The following is a 19,061-nucleotide window of genomic DNA, read 5'->3' on the forward strand; positions in this document are numbered from 1 at the left end:
GTTCTGTAATTTCCTAAATATAAATGTACTTTGTGAAAGGCTTCTGTGACACACATAAAAGACATATTTGATGTACCAGTTGCTTTGCTGTGGCTTTTAAGTAAAGAATAAAAAGTGTCATAGAAGGAAGGCTGCTTTTCTTCTCTGTAGTAGAATACAGTCCTTCCCTGCCCAGATGATTGAGGTTACTGTAGGGTTTTCACTGTTCAGAGAGAAAAAGCCAAAGAAAGAAGCTTAGCAGACAGAAGAGCTTGTGTAGCCTCATCAAAGATGTCAGTAGCGTAAGAAGAGAAAGAGATCGGGGGAAGAAGTGGCAGGATAAAGTATCAGAGAATACAGGGCATAAGAAACACTGCAGAAAAAAACAGCAGTCAGACGCAGCATAAGAACAGTTAGTTTGGAAAGATTAACAAAGCTATTTATAAAGATTTCCAGCAAAGCCCTATAAAGTCTAACAATAGGGCACTAAGATGTTTGCAGAGAAGCATTTTAAACATACACAAGAATTCAGAGAGAGATTACATTAAGTTCAGATAGTGGGATCAAAGATGATGCATGAGACAACAGAGTATGGCAGATAATGACAAAACAGAAAATGAGAATGAGATGCTGCTCTAGATTCCCACTGCACTCCAACCCTGTATCCTAGCTAAGGAAAGATTCTACTCATGTTTATATGGTTTTCTTATCAATATATTTCACTTTATATGTTTAATAATTCTAAAAATATAACTATGTACATTTATCTACAGCATACATATCTACAGCATATATAATTATCCTAAAATAAGCCTATTTGTTAAAAGTCCCAAACTAAGAATCTGTTTTCATATTCAGGTGACTTCCATCTGGTTACTATGGTGGTATCCAGGTGGCATCCCTCTCCTTGACTAAATATATCTGAACCCTTTTGTTTTTTGGTTTGGAGGCTGAGTCTTACTCTGTTGCCCAAGCTAGAGTGCAGTGGCGTGATCTCAGCTTACTATACCCTCCACTTCCTGGGTTCAAGCAATTCTCTTGCCTCAGCCTTCCAAGAACCTGGGATTACAGGTGTGCGCCACCACGCCTGGCCTAAGTTTTGTATTTTTAGTAGGGACAGGGTTTTGCCATGTTGGCCAGGCTGGTCTCAAACTCCTGACCTCAGGTGATCTGCTTTGCTCAGCCTCCCAAAGTGCGGGGATTACAGGCATGAGCCACTGCACCTGGCTATATATCTGAAGCCTTTTGAAGAACTGATGAGACAGGAGGTTCAGATCATATATGAATAGTAATGATGCATATATATGAATATGATAAGTTTATATTATGCTTGATGGCATTATCATCCAAACACTTTAATTAAAACACAAGTACTTTCACTTTATTCATCACAAAACTGTCCTTTTCCCCACATCAGTACATGGAGAAACAATAAATTTTTTAATCTTTATTTTTTATTTTGTTTATTTTTTTGAGATGGAGTTTTGCTCTTGTTGCCCAGGCTGGAGTGCAATGGTATGAACTCGACTCACTGCCACCTCTGCCTCCCAGGTTCAAGCGATTCTCCTACCTCAGCCTCCCGAGTAGCTGGGATTACAGGTGCCTGCCACCATGCCCAGATAATTTTTGTATCTTTAGTAGAGACAGGGTTTCACCATGTTGGCCAGGCTGGTCTCGAACTCCTGACCTCAGGTGATCCACCCGCCTTGGCCTTCTAAAGTGCTAGGATTACAGACGTGAGCCACCGCGCCTGGCCTTTTATTTTTTATTTTAATGATAAAGTTTTGTATTTGGTTATAATGCTTCTGCAGTTGTCCTGTTCTCTATGCCATATATATGGGTCTTATGGAGACTTGAATGTTCTCATATAGGATCTGATGAGACAAGTGTGACTTCATAATTATATATTAACATTGTTTAAAATATTCAATACATCAACAAGACGTACCATCACTTTTTTATTTGGCAGTAATAGTAATACATCCACATTACAGTGCTTATTTTGGCTAAAGAGCCAGTGCAATTTTTTCTGCTACTGTAGTGTTTTACTTTTACACAAATTAATGAGTACAGGCCTTACATTTAGGAAATAGAAACATTTACTGATATCAGCCAAGTAAAGCTAATACATGGTTGTTCTCAAACTAAACAAAACAATAACATAATATATTCATTAGGAACAAAGTAGGGATGCTATTTCCATTAATCACAGATTACATAAATTCTTAAATTTCACATACATATTTCTTAATCTAAGCAAAAATTAGAATTCAGCTTAATTTCTATAATCATTTTGAAATTTACATCAAATAATTTCTGAATATATATTCACATTAAAATGAAAATAAATGGGTTATATAAACATAATTAAAAATTTCTGATTATGAAAAGTTACAGAGAAGTACATTAAATGTTACTTTGGCATTCCTATTTCCTAGGCTAACAGGAATTAGTAAGAATTCCTTTGTAATGCAAATAATCACTCTCTTGGAAATTAAAGTAGAAAATGTTACATTTTAAGGCAAGAAAACATTTGTAAATATTTTTATAAAGGCAGTTAATTTAACAAATTAATGGAATCATAGTAAATGGATGCAAATAAAGAATATTACTGTATGAGAAAGCAGAAAGTTCTTTGGAGCTGTGACAGTATGGAAAACTTGTCTTCTTTTTTAAAAGATAAGTCCATTTTGATACTTAATAAATATCATGTTAACCTTCAAGAAGAAATAAGTACTCTTTTAGTTGAACAAAAATGTAGAGAAATCAAAATACAAAAAAGGAAATTAAAAGAAATACCAAATGTAAATTGCCTGAAAATTTATCTTCTTTCTTCCAGAAAAAAAGGCTATTTTCTCAGGACTGACTTAACTGAAGTCCCTCTTACAATTTACATATGGAAGTGGATGGTAGAACTCATGGTGGCAAGGGCAATTCCATGAGTGTTTAAACAGGGTTTACCCTAAAAGGCTCTGAACTAATCATTTTTAAAAACATTGCTTTTGCTATTTAACCCAATTTTAAGGCAAATGGAAACTGTTATATATGTCTTTTGTGTTTTTTTGGGACAAAGTTTCACTCTTGTTGCCCAGGCTGGAGTGCAATGGCACGATCTCGGCTCTCTGCAACCTCTGCCTCCCAGGTTCAAGCGATTCTCCTGCCTCAGCCTCTCGAGTAGCTGGGATTACAGGCATGCGCCACTATGCCCGGTTAATTTTGTATTTTTAGTAGAGACGGGGTTTCACCATGTTGGTCAGGCTGGTCTCAAACTCCCGACCTCAGGTGATCTGCCCACCTGGGCCTCCCAAAGTGCTGGGATTACAGGCATGAGCCACTGCATCCGGCCTGTTATATATGTCTTAAGTACCCTTCTCCACGCGGTCAGAATGTTCAAGAGGACATTTCCTTTAAAAAGTTCAAGTTTCGCCGGGCGCGGTGGCTCACACCTGTAATCCCAGCACTTTGGGAGGCCAAGGTGGGCGGATCACAAGGTCAGGAGATCGAGACCACCCTGGCAAACATGGTGAAACCCCGTTTCTACTAAAAATACAAAAAAATTAGCCGGGTGTGATGGTGGGCGCCTGTAGTCCCAGCTTCTCAGGAGGCTGAGGCAGGAGAATGGCGTGAACCTGGGAGGCGGAGCTTGCAGTGAGCCGAGATTGCGCCACTGCACTCCAGCCTGGGCGACAGAGCGAAACTCCGTCTCAAAAAAAAAAAAAAAAAAAAGTTCAAGTTTCTTCTCTTACAATAGAGGTTTTTCCTATACTTATTGTCCTAAAATTCTATTTGGTCACTCTTACCTCTTTTGTGAAAGGCCACATCTTGCTAAAGTAGCAGCTACTGAACTGACCAGAAACAAACTCAAACACTGAATTTGACAAACCATCCTGCTGAATATAAGCAACTTTTTCTAAGATGAAATGTAAAAAAGAAAAACAAAAACAAAATAAAAAGCAACACCTTCTAGAAAGCCATTCGTCTTATCTCATAAAATTAATTCCCCAGAGTTATCTCATGTAGTAGCAGCATTATCAAATAGTGCAATTCTTCAAAACTGGTGTCAAATAATATCTTTCTAAAATAAATTACATTTACTTACAGCTTTGCTTATAAAACCACAACTTAAAACACTTAGCCCTCAAATGGGTAAGTTAATATAAGCAATAACTGTCTTGTCTACATGGTAATGAAATGCATGTGCACGCACACAGATGTGTGTGTATCATTCAAGACCAAAGATACCACAAGGTAAAAACATGCAATATTAAATAAAAAGTAAACAGTATATAATGGAATTTTTAGTTTTGGTACTTCTAATCATATTCCCATCAATAATAAGAATTATAAATAGGTAATTGTTAAATTAAGCATCTATGTAAGAAAAGTCAAGGAGCTATATACTAAAGAACAGTGGTAATTTGTATGTTTCATGCTATATAACCTAGAAAGTACATGCAAAACGCATGATCCTGAATTCCATATTTTGTAGTTAATTTACATAAATGTGGCACATACACAAATTTACAAATCTTAAAAGATTATGCTTTTTCCCCTGACTTTTCATCTTCTATTTATTAATCAGAAACTAGGCACTTTCATCTAAAAATTCGCTTTTTAAAAACGCGTTTTAGGAGTAAGACATGGTGGCACATGCATCTAGTATGAGGAGTTGGAGACTGCAGTGAGCTATGTATGATAGCACACTGCGCTCCAGCCTGGGCAATAGAGCAAGACCCCGTCTCTTAAAAGAAGAAAAAAAACAGAGCATTTTAGGTCCTTTTGTGCAACTCACTCCTAAAATGAATAAAGCCCGTTTTAGGGGCAAAATCAATAAATCTAATCTACTTACATACTGAGTTAGGCACTCCAAATAAGTGGTATATTATTTAGAAACAAAATTAATACAACTCTGAAAGCATTTAATATACTCTTATAGAAGAACCCCATCCATAAAAACAATTCATTTGTTTGTAGATTTATCATAATGAACATGAAATATATACTTCCACATGATTAAAAATAGTTTTGCTTCACATTCAAGGGAAGAAAAAACCCTTCTTTAAAACGTCAGTAAGATTCAAAATGTGAATATTTTTAAAACATGGGCATAATATGACAAATTCCCACTGGGCTGAGTTTTCTGTGGGAATAACTAAAAGGAAGTTTTGTAGGAGAAAGGAGAAATTATTTTACTGTACCAAGTTTCATACCTTCAGATGTTGACAGTCTTCAAATAACACTAAATTTTAAATTGCCTTTATTAATTAATAAATGCTATCTTTTTAATCAATATCATTCCAGGGAAAAATGCTCTAATGTATAAAAAGAAAGTTCTTCAGTCTCTTTGTAACTTACAGGACCAACAGTAACATATTTTGGAAACTACAGTTAATATAAATTTATAAATTGTAAATTTCTCAGTGTCAATTCATTTAAATGTTTTATTTGTTTTACTTATTCACTTTTGAGATAGGGTCTTGCTGTCACCCAGGCTGGAGTGCAGTGGTGCAATCATGGCTCATGACAGCCTTGACCTTCTGGACTCAAGTGATCCTTCCACCTCAGCCTCCCAAGTAGCTGGGACCACAGACACATGCCACTACACCCAACTAATTTAATTAAATTATTTATTTTTTGAGATGGAGTCTTACTTTGTTGCCCAGGCTGGAGTGCAGTAGTGCGATCTCGGCTCACTACAACCTCCACTTCCTGGGTTCAAGCAATACTCCTGTCTCAGCCTCCCTAGTACCTGGGACTACAGGCGCCCGCTACCACACCTGGCTAATTTTTGTATTTTTAGTAGAGACGGGGTTTCACCATATTGGTGAGGCTGGTCTCGAACATCTGACCTCAGGTGATCCACCCGCCTTGGCCTCCCAAAGTGCTAGGATTACAGGCATGAACCACCAAGCCCGGCCTATTTTTATTTTTACTTTTAAATTTTAATACTTCCATGGAACTCTGCTTGATACCAGCTAATTTATTTTTATTTTTTTGTAGAGACAGGCGTCTCCTCATGTTGTCCAGGCTAGTCTCAACCTCCTAGCCTCAAACTACCCTCCTGCCTCAGCCTCCCGAAGTATTACAGGCATGAGCCACTACAAGTGGCCCATTTAAATAGTCTATAACAATATTCAGTGATTACAATTTCTTTGATTCAAATACATAAGCAAATGCACAAGCAATAATGTATGCAGTACATGTTAAACATCGTTACTGCCCAAACTTGATTAAACAAATAACTTTATAATTAAAAATATGTTTCTAGGCAAAGTTAAATATACTGACACTAGGAGTAATATATTCTTTCATGTGTGGGCCACAAAGATCTTGGCTAAAGTGTACATTTTAAAGGTGCAAAACATAAAAACAGAGCTTTTGAGAATGACAGCTTCAAGAAGACAAACCAATTAACTCCCAAATATTGGCTTCAATTCAAGCAATATTTCTGTAAAAGATACATTTCACAACTTTGATTATTACCTAATAAGTGCAAAAAGCCACTATGACTATACTACACAGGAATTCAATTTCAGAACTTCTGTATAAATACAGTACAGTTGCTCATTTTTTACTAGATTTTTTTTCCTCCTGAATCCACATGCACCAATTCTGTTGATTCTGTAATATATGTTACAAAATCAATAGTTACCTTAAAATATTTCATAGCACACTCAAATTGCATGATTCTTATGGTACTTATTGTACTTTGGCTTCCAGTAGCCCAGTGGACATAACATGACCATGACTACTTAGACAACTACTCGTATGCCTCAGGGCATCTGCTTCAAGATAGGCCATTAAAAGCTCAGTGCGGCGAATGAGTAACTGCATGAGGTCTTCAGCTAAAGTCTCTGTACTTGAATAGCGCACCTTCTCAAAGTCAAAAATATCTTTGAGAAATAAAAGAACTTGATTCTGGAAAATGAACATAAAACAAATTGGCATTTATTAGACCAAAGTTATGTTACATTGAAAAAGCTTCTAATATTATAATGAGCATTGAATCAGGAATCAGAAGACCTGACTTCCAGTGCTAGTTTCATATCTCATTAGAAAAGGGACCTTGCACAAGTGATTTAACCTTTCCTTTTTTGGGGCTCATTGTCTTTTTCTGTGAAATAGGGCTAATACCACCCATCCTACTTACTACTCAGGGATGACATGATGATCAAAAAAGATAACCTATGTGATACCATGAAGAGGTGGGGAAACATTTAAAAAAGATAATCTATAAGAAGTGCCTGTAAACTCTAAAGCACTGTTTAAATGTAAGGGGTTATAGTCCTTTTCCTTCAATGTGACCTTTGAGCATTGCCTCTACTCTAAGACAGAAAAATAAACTATTCTAGTAATAGTTTTAAATAAATAATAATAAAATAATACATTATAATTTTAAATGTGCTTTTTTTGTACAAGAAAAACCCTTAAGGCACATGAAAAAAAAAGAACATTTCAGGTCTCAAATCAGTGGCAGATCCTGAAGGATATTTCATTTCAGTAAGTTATTATATACACTGAAACTCACTGTAAGCAAACTGCCTACTAATAAGTATTAAGTCTCAGCTGTTATATCACCAAAATAGAAAAAAAAGTAATTTCAAAGAGTGAAAAACAGGAATATTTAATTTGTCTTCTTTCTTAATAACATATCTTCCAAACGTTATTAAGAAGTACTAAGAAGACACACTTCACTGATTCACTAGATTTTTTTTTTTGAGACGGAATCTCGCTCTATCACCCAGGCTGGAGTGCAGTGGCGCGATCTCGGCTCACTGCAAGCTCCGCCTCCCGGGTTCACGCCATTCTCCTGCCTCAGCTTCCCGAGTAGCTGGGACTACAGGCGCCCACCACCACGTCCCGCTAATTTTTTGTATTTTTAGTAGAGACGGGGTTTCACTGTGTTAGCCAGGATGGTCTCCATCTCCTGACCTTGAGATCCACCCGCCTCGGCCTCCCACAGTGCTGGGATTACAGGCGTGAGCCACCGCGCCCGGCTGATTCACTAGATTTTATATCTGAAAGGATCATTAGCAATCAACCTGTTAGGTCCCCTCATTTTATAGATAAAGAAAAGGAACATCAAAGAATGATTTGCCCCAAGTCAGAATGCTCACTGATGACAGACTTAATTCCCAATCCCTAAAACACGTACCTTACATTTGGGTGGTCAAGTAAACTACAAAAATCAATGTGTTCTGAATGAGAGTAAAATAAACATTTTCTAAACCATTTATAAAAATATTACCTTGACAGCACATAAACATAATTTTAAAAAAAGAATGGTACAATAAAACATCCAGACTTTCAAATTCATACAGTCATGGCTCACTGCAGCCTCACCTTCCCAAGCTTGAGCAATCCTCCCACCTCAAAATCCCAGGTAGCTGGAACCACACATGCATGCCACCCTTCCTGGCTAATTTTTTCTATTTTTAGTAGAAACAGGTCTCACTGTGTTGCTCAAGCTTGGGTATCCCTTGCATTAGGGAATTGATAAGGTGAATGGATATGCTGAGCCTACTCCACAATAAAGCACCAAATCTATAAAATACTGGTCCATTATAATAATAGTGGTATTATAAAATGCCAAAAATAGTTAATACTGGCATTTAAGTGCTGAATTTAGGTGACTTTTATAAATTTACTCTTAAATAACAGTTGTTGTTCTACAAAAGCAAAACAAAACAGAATAAAACCGTATCTCCTCTTTGATTTAGAAAAAAAAAGAGAAATTACTCAATGACTGAACATACCTTAAAAAAGCAACATAAATCATAGAGAGAATTTCTAGGACCCAAAAAGCCCCAGGCTAGGACAGGACTGATGTGTTCACAAATGGCATAAAAATGGGCAAAAAATCCATCTGGGATCTGTTGGGAAGTAAAGGAGAATCAAGTTATTTCTACCTTCTTGTTATTTGCTTTCTCTAGTACAGAAACTGAAGTTGCTATTCATTATATGACCAGTGGGAGTTTAAGAAAATTTGCTTTTTAGACCAGAGTTTAGCAACACCTCAAACTCCTGGCCTCACGCAATCCCCCTGCTTTAGCTTCCTGAGCAGTGGGGACTACAGGTGCACACTACAGTGCAAGGCTCATGACTACTGTTTTTGAGAGCAAACCAAGAGTCAATCATCAGCCATGCTATTAAGAAAGTTAATAAGGTTACCAGAAACCTTTAGAGTCACAGAATGTTTTATATATAGTTTTCATATCCTAGTCAATAGTTTAATATGTGCTGAGACACATTTCTTTATTTGTTGTTTGTTTTTTTGAGACAGGGTCTCACTCTGTAGCCCAGGGTGAAGCGCACTGGTGCACTCATGGCTCACTGCAGCCTCACCTTCCCAAGCTTGAGCGATCCTCCCACCTCAAAATCCCAGGTAGCTGGAACCACACATGCATGCCACCCCTCCTGGCTAATTTTTTCTGTTTTTAGTAGAAACAGGTCTCACTATGTTGCTCAGGCTGGTCTTGAACTCCTGGGCTCAAGCAATCCTCCCTACTTGGCCTCCCAAAGTGCTGGGATTACAGGCCTGAGCTGCCATATCCCGCCCTTAAAAGTTGTTTTTACCTCATAAAAATGCTTCATAAAAAAGCCATCCAGCCAGGCATGGTGGCTCATGCCTATAATCCCAACACTTTTGGGAGGCCAAGGCAGGTGGATCACTCGACCCTAGGAGTTCGAGACCAGCCTGGACAACGTGGTGAAATCTTGTCTTTGCAAAAAATACAAAAGTTAGCCAGGCGTGTGTGGTGGTGTGTACCTATAGTCCCAGCTACTTAGGAGGCTGAGGTGGGAGGATCATTTGAGCCCAGGAGTTGGAGGGTGCAGTAAGCCAAGATAATACCACTGTACTCCAGCCTGGGTGACAAAGTAAGACTCTGTCTCAAAAAAAAAAAAAGGCAATCATATCAGCTTTGCAACCAGGCAACAACAAGAATGCTACAGTGCTCCTTAGTTATATAAGTTTTATGATAAGACTATCATAGTTTTAGCTATTAAAAGCCCAACTCAATCACTTAATTATATTAACTGACAAAAAACAACAACAACAACAACTAGTAAAATGATTAAGCTACTCTTACTAGAATCCTAACTTTTAATTAAGGAACCTTATATCATTTAAGTATTTAATTGTGTAATTGCCTCTTCCTGTGAAGTATCACTTCATATAGCTGTGTTTTAGGAAACTCTAAGTTTATATTTATAACTTTTTGAATTTCTCTTGTTAAGTAACACACTGTGGGATTTGTTATACAGCACTGACTAGAGAAAACTACGCCTTAAGATTCTGTCTCCTGGGGGGGTTATTTTCTATTTTACAGTCTCCAAGACAATCTTCTAAACCTCATTTTCTTTTCTTTTTTTTTTCTGAGATGGAGTCTCACTCTGTCACCCAGGCTGGTGTGCAGTGGCACCATCTTGGCTCACTGCAACCTGTGCCTCCCAGGTTCAAGCAATTCTCCTGCCTCAGCCTCCTGAGTAGCTGGGTTACAAGCGTGCACCACCATGCCCAGCTAATTTTTGTATTTTTAGTAGAGACAGGGTTTCGCCATGTTGGTCAGGCTGGTCTCGAACTCTGACTTCAGGTGATCCACCCACTCTGGCCTCCCAAAGTGCTAGGATTACATGCAAGAGCCACTGTGCCGGGCCTAAACCTCATTTTTAAAATATAAGATAGCAGCAGTTACCATTTAATGAGTACCCATTATATTCTAGAAAATGTGCTAGTTTTTATTTAATTTACTAAAACATTCCTTCAAAAGTATGTCATGTTAACATCATTTTAAACATGTGAAAAGTGATATTGGAGAGGGGTTAAATAAACTGCCCTAATTCACACACAGCTAGTTAGTGAGGGCCAAAAAGTTATGTTCGACATATAGTAAAGTTCTAAATACCATACAGACTTGAAGTGTATTATGAGGTCAGAGAAGTAGGAACTTCGTGTGGGCTGAAGCAGACTAGATAAACTTTAGCAAGGAATTATGTGAGCTGAGCTCAATGATGGGTAAGATTTATTTTAGTACAGAGGGAATTTGGCATTTCAGGTATAGGAGATAGTTCCCAAGAGGTGAGACATATAGGTATCTATGGATATAGAAAGTAGACTTAGGTCGGGCACACTGGCTCAGGCCTGAAATCCCAGCACTTTGTGAGGCCAAGGCAGGTGGATGACTTGAGGTCGAGAGTTTGAGACTTGCCTGGCCAACATGATGAAACCCCATCTCTACCAAAAATATACAAATTAACCAGGCATGGTGGCGGGCGCCTGTAATCCCAGCTACTTGAGAGGCTGAGGCAGAAGAATCACTTGAACCTGGAAGGTGGAGGTTGTAGCGAGCTGAGATCGTGCCATTGCACTCCAGCCTGGGCGACACAGTGACTCTGTCTCAAAAAGAAAAAAAAGTACAATATTTATTCTAAGAAGTAGAAAAATAAAGTTAGACATGTTAATAATATCATTATTATTATAACTACCACTTACTAAACTCTTTAAATGTTTAATGTTTAAATTAAGCTGGTTGATATTGCTTTCATCCTTACCACAGTCCTATTAAGTAGGCATTAACACCGTTTTGCACATGGGAAAACTGAGGGTCAGCTGATGGTCAGTAACTTACTGTAATCATGCTAGTTAGTGTAAGAATCAAACCCACATCTACAAGTCTGTTCCTAGTCCTAACGTTAGAGTTCATCATCATCATTAAGGAAACCTGCTTAAAATATGGGTCTCTGGAATCATTTTAAATAAGAATTATCCAAATATAGGGGCTCCAGAATCATTTCTAACAGCACATTCTGAAGATGCTGTGAGGACCATACTTTAAAATCACTGCAACTGGCAATACTGTCTCAAAGTTATAAGATTGGAAAATATGGATGTGATATAATACTGTATATCCTTGGGCAAATAATAATGTTGTAATTGTCAATACTTGCTTACTGCACTATGCCAAGCACTGTTCTAAGCACTTCATATTGAATCTTCAAAAACCCTATGAGGGCTAGGCACAGTGGCTCACGCCTGTAATCCCAACACTTTGGGAGGCCGAGACTGGAAGATCACTTGAGGCCAGGAGTTAGAGGCCAGCCTGGGCAACACAGCAAGACCCCATCTGTACAAAAAAAAATAAAAAATCAGCCAGGCATGGTGCTGTGCACCTGTAGTCGTAGCAACTCAGGGAGGATGAGGCAGGAAGATTGCTTAAGCCCAGGAGTTAGAGGCTGCAGTGAGCTATGATCATGCCAATGAACTCCAGCCTGAATGACAGAGCAAGACCCTATCTCTAAAACAAAACAAAACAAAACACTATGAGGTAGACACTATTACTATTCTCAGAGATGAGGAAACTGAGGCATAGAGAGGGTAAGCAACTTGCCTAAGGTCACATAGCTAGTATGTGGCATTTGAACCCAACAGTCTCACTTGAGAGTCCTTGCCCTTTACTACTAGGAGTGTATGAGAAAAACAATGCTTAGCAGGTAAGACAGGTTACAGGGTGTGAGGCATGGAGGCAGGATATAAACTCTAAGACTTTTTATTTGTAGGGGCTCCAAATTGAATAAAGCAGCTATTAGAATCAAATCTTTATTTCTTAATTGGATTAAATTAAGTGGAATCCACTATATTAAAGAACTGTAAAAAATACTGGCCAGGTGCAGTGGCTCACACCTGTAATCCCAGCACTTTGGGAGGCTGAGGCAGGCAGATCACTTGAGGTCAGAAGTTTGAGACCAGCCTGGCCAACATGGTGAAACCCGGTCTCCACTAAAAATACAAAAATTAGCTGGGTGGGGTGGCGGGCGCCTATAGTCCCAGCTACTCGGGAGGCTGAGGCAGGAGAATCACTTGAAAGGCGAAGGTTGCAGTGAGCCAGGATCATACCACTGCACTCCAGCCAGGGTGACAGAGACAGACTGTCTTAAATAATAATAATAATAATAATAATAATAATAATAATAATATCATTAAGAGAAAAAACAAAAACCTAAAACTTATCAGAGCTGTTTTCAACTTTAAACCCCTCTCCCAGTTAGCTGAAATACCACGCACGCCTCAATACTTGCTATATGAAACTACATCAAATATTAAGGATGAGAAAGAAGGCCTTCAAAAAAGAAGCCAACCCACCACCAGTAAGTCACTCATCTAGCCTGAGGGATAGTCCCTCCTACCCCTCCTACAGCTGCCAATTCCTACCAGAGAAGTGACTCAGAAGCTTCTTTGACAGAATCCTTAAATGATTTAACAAAGGAATTCAGGTCTTAATGAATTTTACCTTCATCTGTTGTCTTTTCTGTTTCAGCACCGACCAACAACTTGAAGCCACAGCCTAAATACATGCAGAGAAAAGAAAGATTCATATACAGCTATATAAACATTTCCATTTTTATTAGAAGTTCAGCCTGGTGTGGTGGCTCACGCTTGTAATCCCAGCACTTTGGGAGGCTGAGGCAGGTGGATCACGAGGTCAGGAGATGGAGACCATCCTGGCTAGCATGGTGAAACCCCGTCTCTACTAAAAATACAAAAAATTAGCCGGGCATGGTGGAGGGCGCCTGTAGTCCCAGCTACTCGGGAAGCTGTGGCAGAAGAATGGCATGAACCCGGGAGGCGGAGCTTGCAGCGAGCCAAGATCACGCCACTGCACACCAGCCTGGGCGACAGAGCAAGACTACGTCTCAAAAAAAAAAAAAAAAGTTCAAAGTTTATGGGTCTAAAACGTTCAATACATTCATTACTAATAAGAACTAGTCGGCCGGGCGCGGTGGCTCACCCCTGTAATCCCAGCACTTTGGGAGGCTGAGGCGGGTGGATCACGAGGTCAAGAGATGGAGACCATCCTGGCCAAGATGGTGAAACCCCATCTCTACTAAAAATGCAAAACAAAATTAGCTGGGCATGGTAGTGCATGCCTGTAGACCCAGACACTCGGGAGGCTGAGGCAGGAGAATTGCTTGAACCCAGGAGATGGAGGTTGAAGTAAGCAGAGATCACGCCACTGCACTCTAGCCTGGCGACAGAGCGAGACTTTTGTCTCAAAACAAACAAACAAACAAACAAACAAACAAACAAACAAAACTAGTCAGGGTCCTCACATTGTTTGAAAATATTAATGCAAAGGTACTTCATTATTTAAATTTTTAAATCATGAGCAAAGTTGTATGTTGTAAGGGCAAAAAAAAAAAAGTAAAATAATATTTAAAAAATTAAACACAAAGCCACTAAAGGAAAAAGACTGTACTCTGAAACAAAGAAGATTCCATTTTCAGAGTTTTAAAGTTCTGTTCCTTAAGGGAAAAAAAGTGAAAATATGTGTATATAGAATTCACATACACAAATAAATATTCTGTGTGTAATAATAAAGTATTCTTTTTTTTTTTTTTTTGAGACAGGGTTTCACTCCCATCGCCTAGGCTGAAGTGCAAAGGAGTGATCTTGCAACCTCCGCCTCCAAGGCTCAAGTGAACCTCCCACCTCAGCCTCCTGAGTAACTGAAACTACAGGCATGCACCACTGCACCTGGCAAATTTTTGTATTTTTTTTTTTTGTAGAGACGAGGTGTCACTATGTTGCCCAGCCTGGTCTCAAACTCCTGAGCTCAAATGATCCACCTGCCTCAGCCTCCCAAAGTGCTGAGATTATAGGCGTGAGCCACCACGCCTGGCTGACCACTATTTTTTCCTTTTTTTTTTTTATACTTTATGTTCTAGGGCACATATGTACAACGTGCAACTTTCTTACATATGTATATATGTGCCATGTTGGTGTGCTGCACCCATTAACTCATCATTTACATTAGGTATATCTCCTAATGCTATCCCTCCCCCCTTCCCCCACCCCTCAATAGGCCCTGGTGTGTGATGTTCCCCTTCCTGTGTCCAAGTGATCTCATTGTTCAATGTCCATCTATGAGTGAGAACATGCGGTCTTTGGTTTTCTGTTCTTGCGATAATTTGCTGAGAATGATGGTTTCCAGCTGCATCCATGTCCCTACAAAGGACATGAACTCATCCTTTTTTATGGCTGCATAGTATTCCAAGGTGTATATGTGCCACATTTTTTAATCAAACTTAAAAGGCTGAGAAAAGTAAACCACCACTTACTGTTTCTTTGAAGGATGAGTTTAGCCATCGATTATTTACTACATTCTGTATGGATGTGGGTGGGTTTTCCAAATCTTCAAAGGAATCCATTAATATAAAATCCAGAACAACATCATAAAAATTTAGATTTTTCACCTGCATTAAATTATGAGTTGAAACAAAAATTATTATTACATAGAGCTGAAATAAAATCTGAGCCAGGGCTTTACGGTTTTATAACAGCAGGGTTTTTTTTTAATCAGCTTATTCAAAAATAAAAAATAAAAGGAGAGACAAATATGAAAGCTCACCACTAAAAATTACGATTCACATTATCGCTGCTCCTTCCTAGATCTCAAGTGAAAATAATCTCTCCTCCCCTCTATTCTAGGAGTCCTTTGTTCATGCTTCTATTATAACATCCAGGATGCTCATTCTACCTTGTTATTTAGTTACTGGTATATGTGCCTGTCTTCCCCACCAGATCATGAACATCTTGCTCTTTCGTTCATTCATACACACTCTGCATACTGCATGCTGTACCAAGTGCTCAGACTTCTAGAGTAAGCAAATTAGATGCTTAGAGTATAATGGGGAAAACAGCAACAAAATAATCCTGCAAATATCCAATTATGAACTGTGTGAAGCACAATAAAGGAAAAAGTATATTGTGCTGTATCATTTTGGCAGAAATGTGGGGAATGAAACAGAGAGGGGAAAGAATAAATGCAGGGAGGAAAGGAGTGAGCAGGGAATCAGGAAATATAAAGACTACTGACGTAGCCTAGAGAAAAGACAACAGGTACTTAGGCCAAGAGGGGTGACAGGAAGAGAGGACAGTTGAAGAAACTGAAAGACATTTATGAGTTAAAACTGACAAACTTAGAGATGAATATGATAAAGTGGGTGAGGATCAGGGAGAGGTGAAGGATGAGTCTCAGGTTGCTGGCCTGCAGAAGTAAATGGATGCTGATTCCATTTCCTGAATAAAGGAACACTAGAAAAGGAAAGATTAAGTCTTCATGTATTTGCTGTACTCACTGTTTTCTCTGCCTAGAAGACCTTTCAGCTCCTTGTAAACTCATTTTTTTTTTTTTCTTTAGCTTCTGAGACAGAGTCTTGTTCCGTCACCCAGGCTGGAGTGCACTGGCACGATCTTGGCTTACTGCAGCTCCCACCTCCTGGGTTCAAGTGATTCTCTTGCCTCAGCCTCCTGGGTAGCTGGGATTACAGGTATGCACCACCATGCCTGGCTAATTTTTGTATTTTTAGTGGAGACATGGTTTCACCACATCGGCCTGGCTGATCTCAAACTCCTGGCCTCAAGTGATCTACCTGCCTCGGCCTCCCAAAGTGCTGGGATTACAGGCATGCACCCAATGCCTGGCTAATTTTTGTATTTTTAGTAGAGACAGGTTTCACCATGTTGGTCAGGCTAGTCTTAAACTCCTGACCTCACAATCCGCCCGCCTCAGCTTCCCAAAGTGCTGGGATCACAGGAGTGAGCCACCATGCCTGGCCGATATCTATATCTATGTATTTTTTTGAGACAGTCTCTTTCTGTCACCCAGGCTGGAGTACAGAGGCATGATCTCGGCTCACTGCCACCTCCACCTCCCAGGTTCAAGCAATTCTCATTCCTTAGCCTCCCGAGTAGTTGGGATTACAGGCGTGAGCCACTACGCCCAGCTAATTTTTGTATTTTCAGTAGAGACGAGGTTTTGCCATGTTGGCTAGGTTGGTCTCGAACTCCTGACCTCAGGTGATCCGCCCGCCTCAGCCTCCCAAAGTGCTGGGATTACAGGGATGAGCCACCACGTCCAGACCTATATTTATTTCTATATCTGTATCTACATATATATTCTAAACTGTGAACTCACACTGACAGCTCCAATTCCAATCCCAGCTTTTTATACCTCCCTTCTCTCACAGGGAAAAGCTGGCTCTGATTTTTCTCAGTATACTTATTTGTTCAGTCCTGTGTATACAGTCAATTCCCCAGCCCTACTGAGCTGCTGCTGTTGTACCACCCAAAGCTGTCCTTGCATAGGCCACCATTCCTGCCCTGCTAGGGGTCTGCCAGTGACTTTTGGAGAGAAGTGAGAGAGAGAACAAGGGAAGGAGGACAGGAGGGAAGGAAGCAAGGAGCCAACAACAGCAAAAAAGGCTTGTTAGAAAACAATTTACAACTACTGCCCCAATGTATAAGGAGTGTGGTTTATGACTCTGTCAGAAAAAAAGATGTCCCACAACCATATAATTGGCTTTACTGTATTTAACAAGGACAATGAAACAGTAGTCTCAACTCCTGTAAAATTACATGCAAATAACTAAGAAAAATAAATATCACAAAAAACTTGAACTTACCCCTCTAGCAGCAAGTTCCATTTCAGTACTACCCCAGTGATCGGTCTGCTCTAAAAAATAGATCATTTCATCAAAAACATCTTCAAACTTCTTTGGATTCTGAAGAAGAAAACACATTTTAACCCTAAACTCAACTTTATAACAAGCTACAAAGAAAGTTACTCTTCAAGAAAGTCTGGTGGATCTCAATTCTACTAGGTAACTGAACTAAAATACATTTTAAAGGTATGCCAAATTTATCTGGTTTACTACTTTGCTGTTGCAACATTTTGCAGAAGCCAAGATAAAGAATGTCAGTAAAATGTCACAAGCAAACTATTTATTACTCAAATAAGTATGCCTATTTTGGTCTGTCCTTAAAATGAAAATCTGGTTATAGCAGACATTATGTGAGGCTTTTGTTGCAGTTCTGCTTCTTTTGGAGGAACCCTAGTTCAAATCACTGAGTTTATCTGTCATGAGAAGGCCAAGAAAGCAACACAAGACTTACATTGGGAATCGCACATATTAATAGTATCATCTTACATATACTTAGCACTTTATGCTTCTTAACACTTTATTCTTTAAGTTGCTTTCCCATTTATAATTTATTTAATCATCCTAAAAACCCTCTGAAATGAAGTCATATAAATGTAATTCTATTATATAAATGAAAGAATTAAAGTTCAAAGGGATTGAGTCTGAAAGCTAGGTGTGCAAATGGCTCAAGGAAGGCCTGTTTTGTTTTCTCATCATCTGGACAAACCTTGCATAAAGTAAGGTGGTTCCTTACAGTCGGAATGAAGTTCTTATCATTGCTTCTGCCTCATTCTACTACATGAAGATGAGGCAGTTCAATTTATATTGTACTGAGACCTACACTATTTCCTGTAACCCTCTTCCTGAACAGGATTGAGGGAATAAAAGAGGAAGCATTAGTAATAACAATAGTGATGGCTATCGCAGCAGCTCTAATGATAATTCTCACCATGACATTTACAGACTTTATGGCAAATTGGAAATAATTTATGAGAAACAACTTGGTTGAAATAGTGTGGACTTTATAGATAGTTCAACCCGAGCATAACTTAATGCCCTTTGCATTATTTATTTTTAAAATGGGAAACTTTGCAACTATCCACAAAAACTTTTTCTTCTATCAAAAATGTAACGTCTTAACATTCAGTTCAAAGGGTAAAAACAACTTTTGTAAATGGTAAAAACTTGCCAAAAGAACAAGTTTACCTTTCGTGCTTTCACAATTAAAGCTGATAAAATTTTCCTTCCACTCTCAGCGAGGAATATCCTGTTGGCTGACTCTGAAAGAATTACCTGAAAAAATATTCATCCCCAAAGAAAAAAGAGACCTATAATGAATGTGAATGGACATTCAACTTAATAGCACAAACCATCCTAAACCAGTGAATGCACCGAATGAGGTGCTATTTCAACAGGCAGCTCACAGAGAAAGTCCTCATTTCCTAAAATAAAAAGAACTCTTGAAACTATCTACAGCCAAAAGATTAAAGGGAGTTAAATTTGAATTTAAATTCTGTTCAACATAATATTACAAAGTCTCAAATAAATTTCCTATAGCCCCAAAACATAAGAAAACAAATATATTTTTACTTTCTTTTTAG

The 19,061-nt window shown here is 38.8% G+C and overlaps 1 protein-coding gene across 3 annotated transcripts in view; it reads right to left on the minus strand.

Annotated features, from left to right (window-relative positions):
* Window positions 1-1,924: 1,924 nt before the first annotated feature.
* Window positions 1,925-19,061, minus strand: part of MIGA1 (mitoguardin 1) — a 98,208-nt gene continuing 81,071 nt past the window's right edge. For 2 of the 3 annotated variants that reach the window (XM_007978225.3, XM_038002011.2), the window contains exons 11-16: window positions 18,667-18,753; window positions 17,443-17,541; window positions 15,097-15,231; window positions 13,269-13,322; window positions 8,736-8,852; window positions 1,925-6,897 (exon numbers count right to left, since the gene is read on the minus strand). In XM_007978225.3, coding sequence (XP_007976416.3) covers window positions 6,679-6,897; window positions 8,736-8,852; window positions 13,269-13,322; window positions 15,097-15,231; window positions 17,443-17,541; window positions 18,667-18,753 — 711 coding nt within the window. In that variant the 3' untranslated portion in view covers window positions 1,925-6,678. The remainder of the gene's footprint in view (window positions 6,898-8,735; window positions 8,853-13,268; window positions 13,323-15,096; window positions 15,232-17,442; window positions 17,542-18,666; window positions 18,754-19,061) is intronic. The other variant, XM_038002020.2, reaches the window with a different exon arrangement.

Source organism: Chlorocebus sabaeus, chromosome 20, assembly GCF_047675955.1.
Source record: "Chlorocebus sabaeus isolate Y175 chromosome 20, mChlSab1.0.hap1, whole genome shotgun sequence".
NCBI classification, from domain to species: Eukaryota; Metazoa; Chordata; class Mammalia; order Primates; family Cercopithecidae; genus Chlorocebus; species Chlorocebus sabaeus.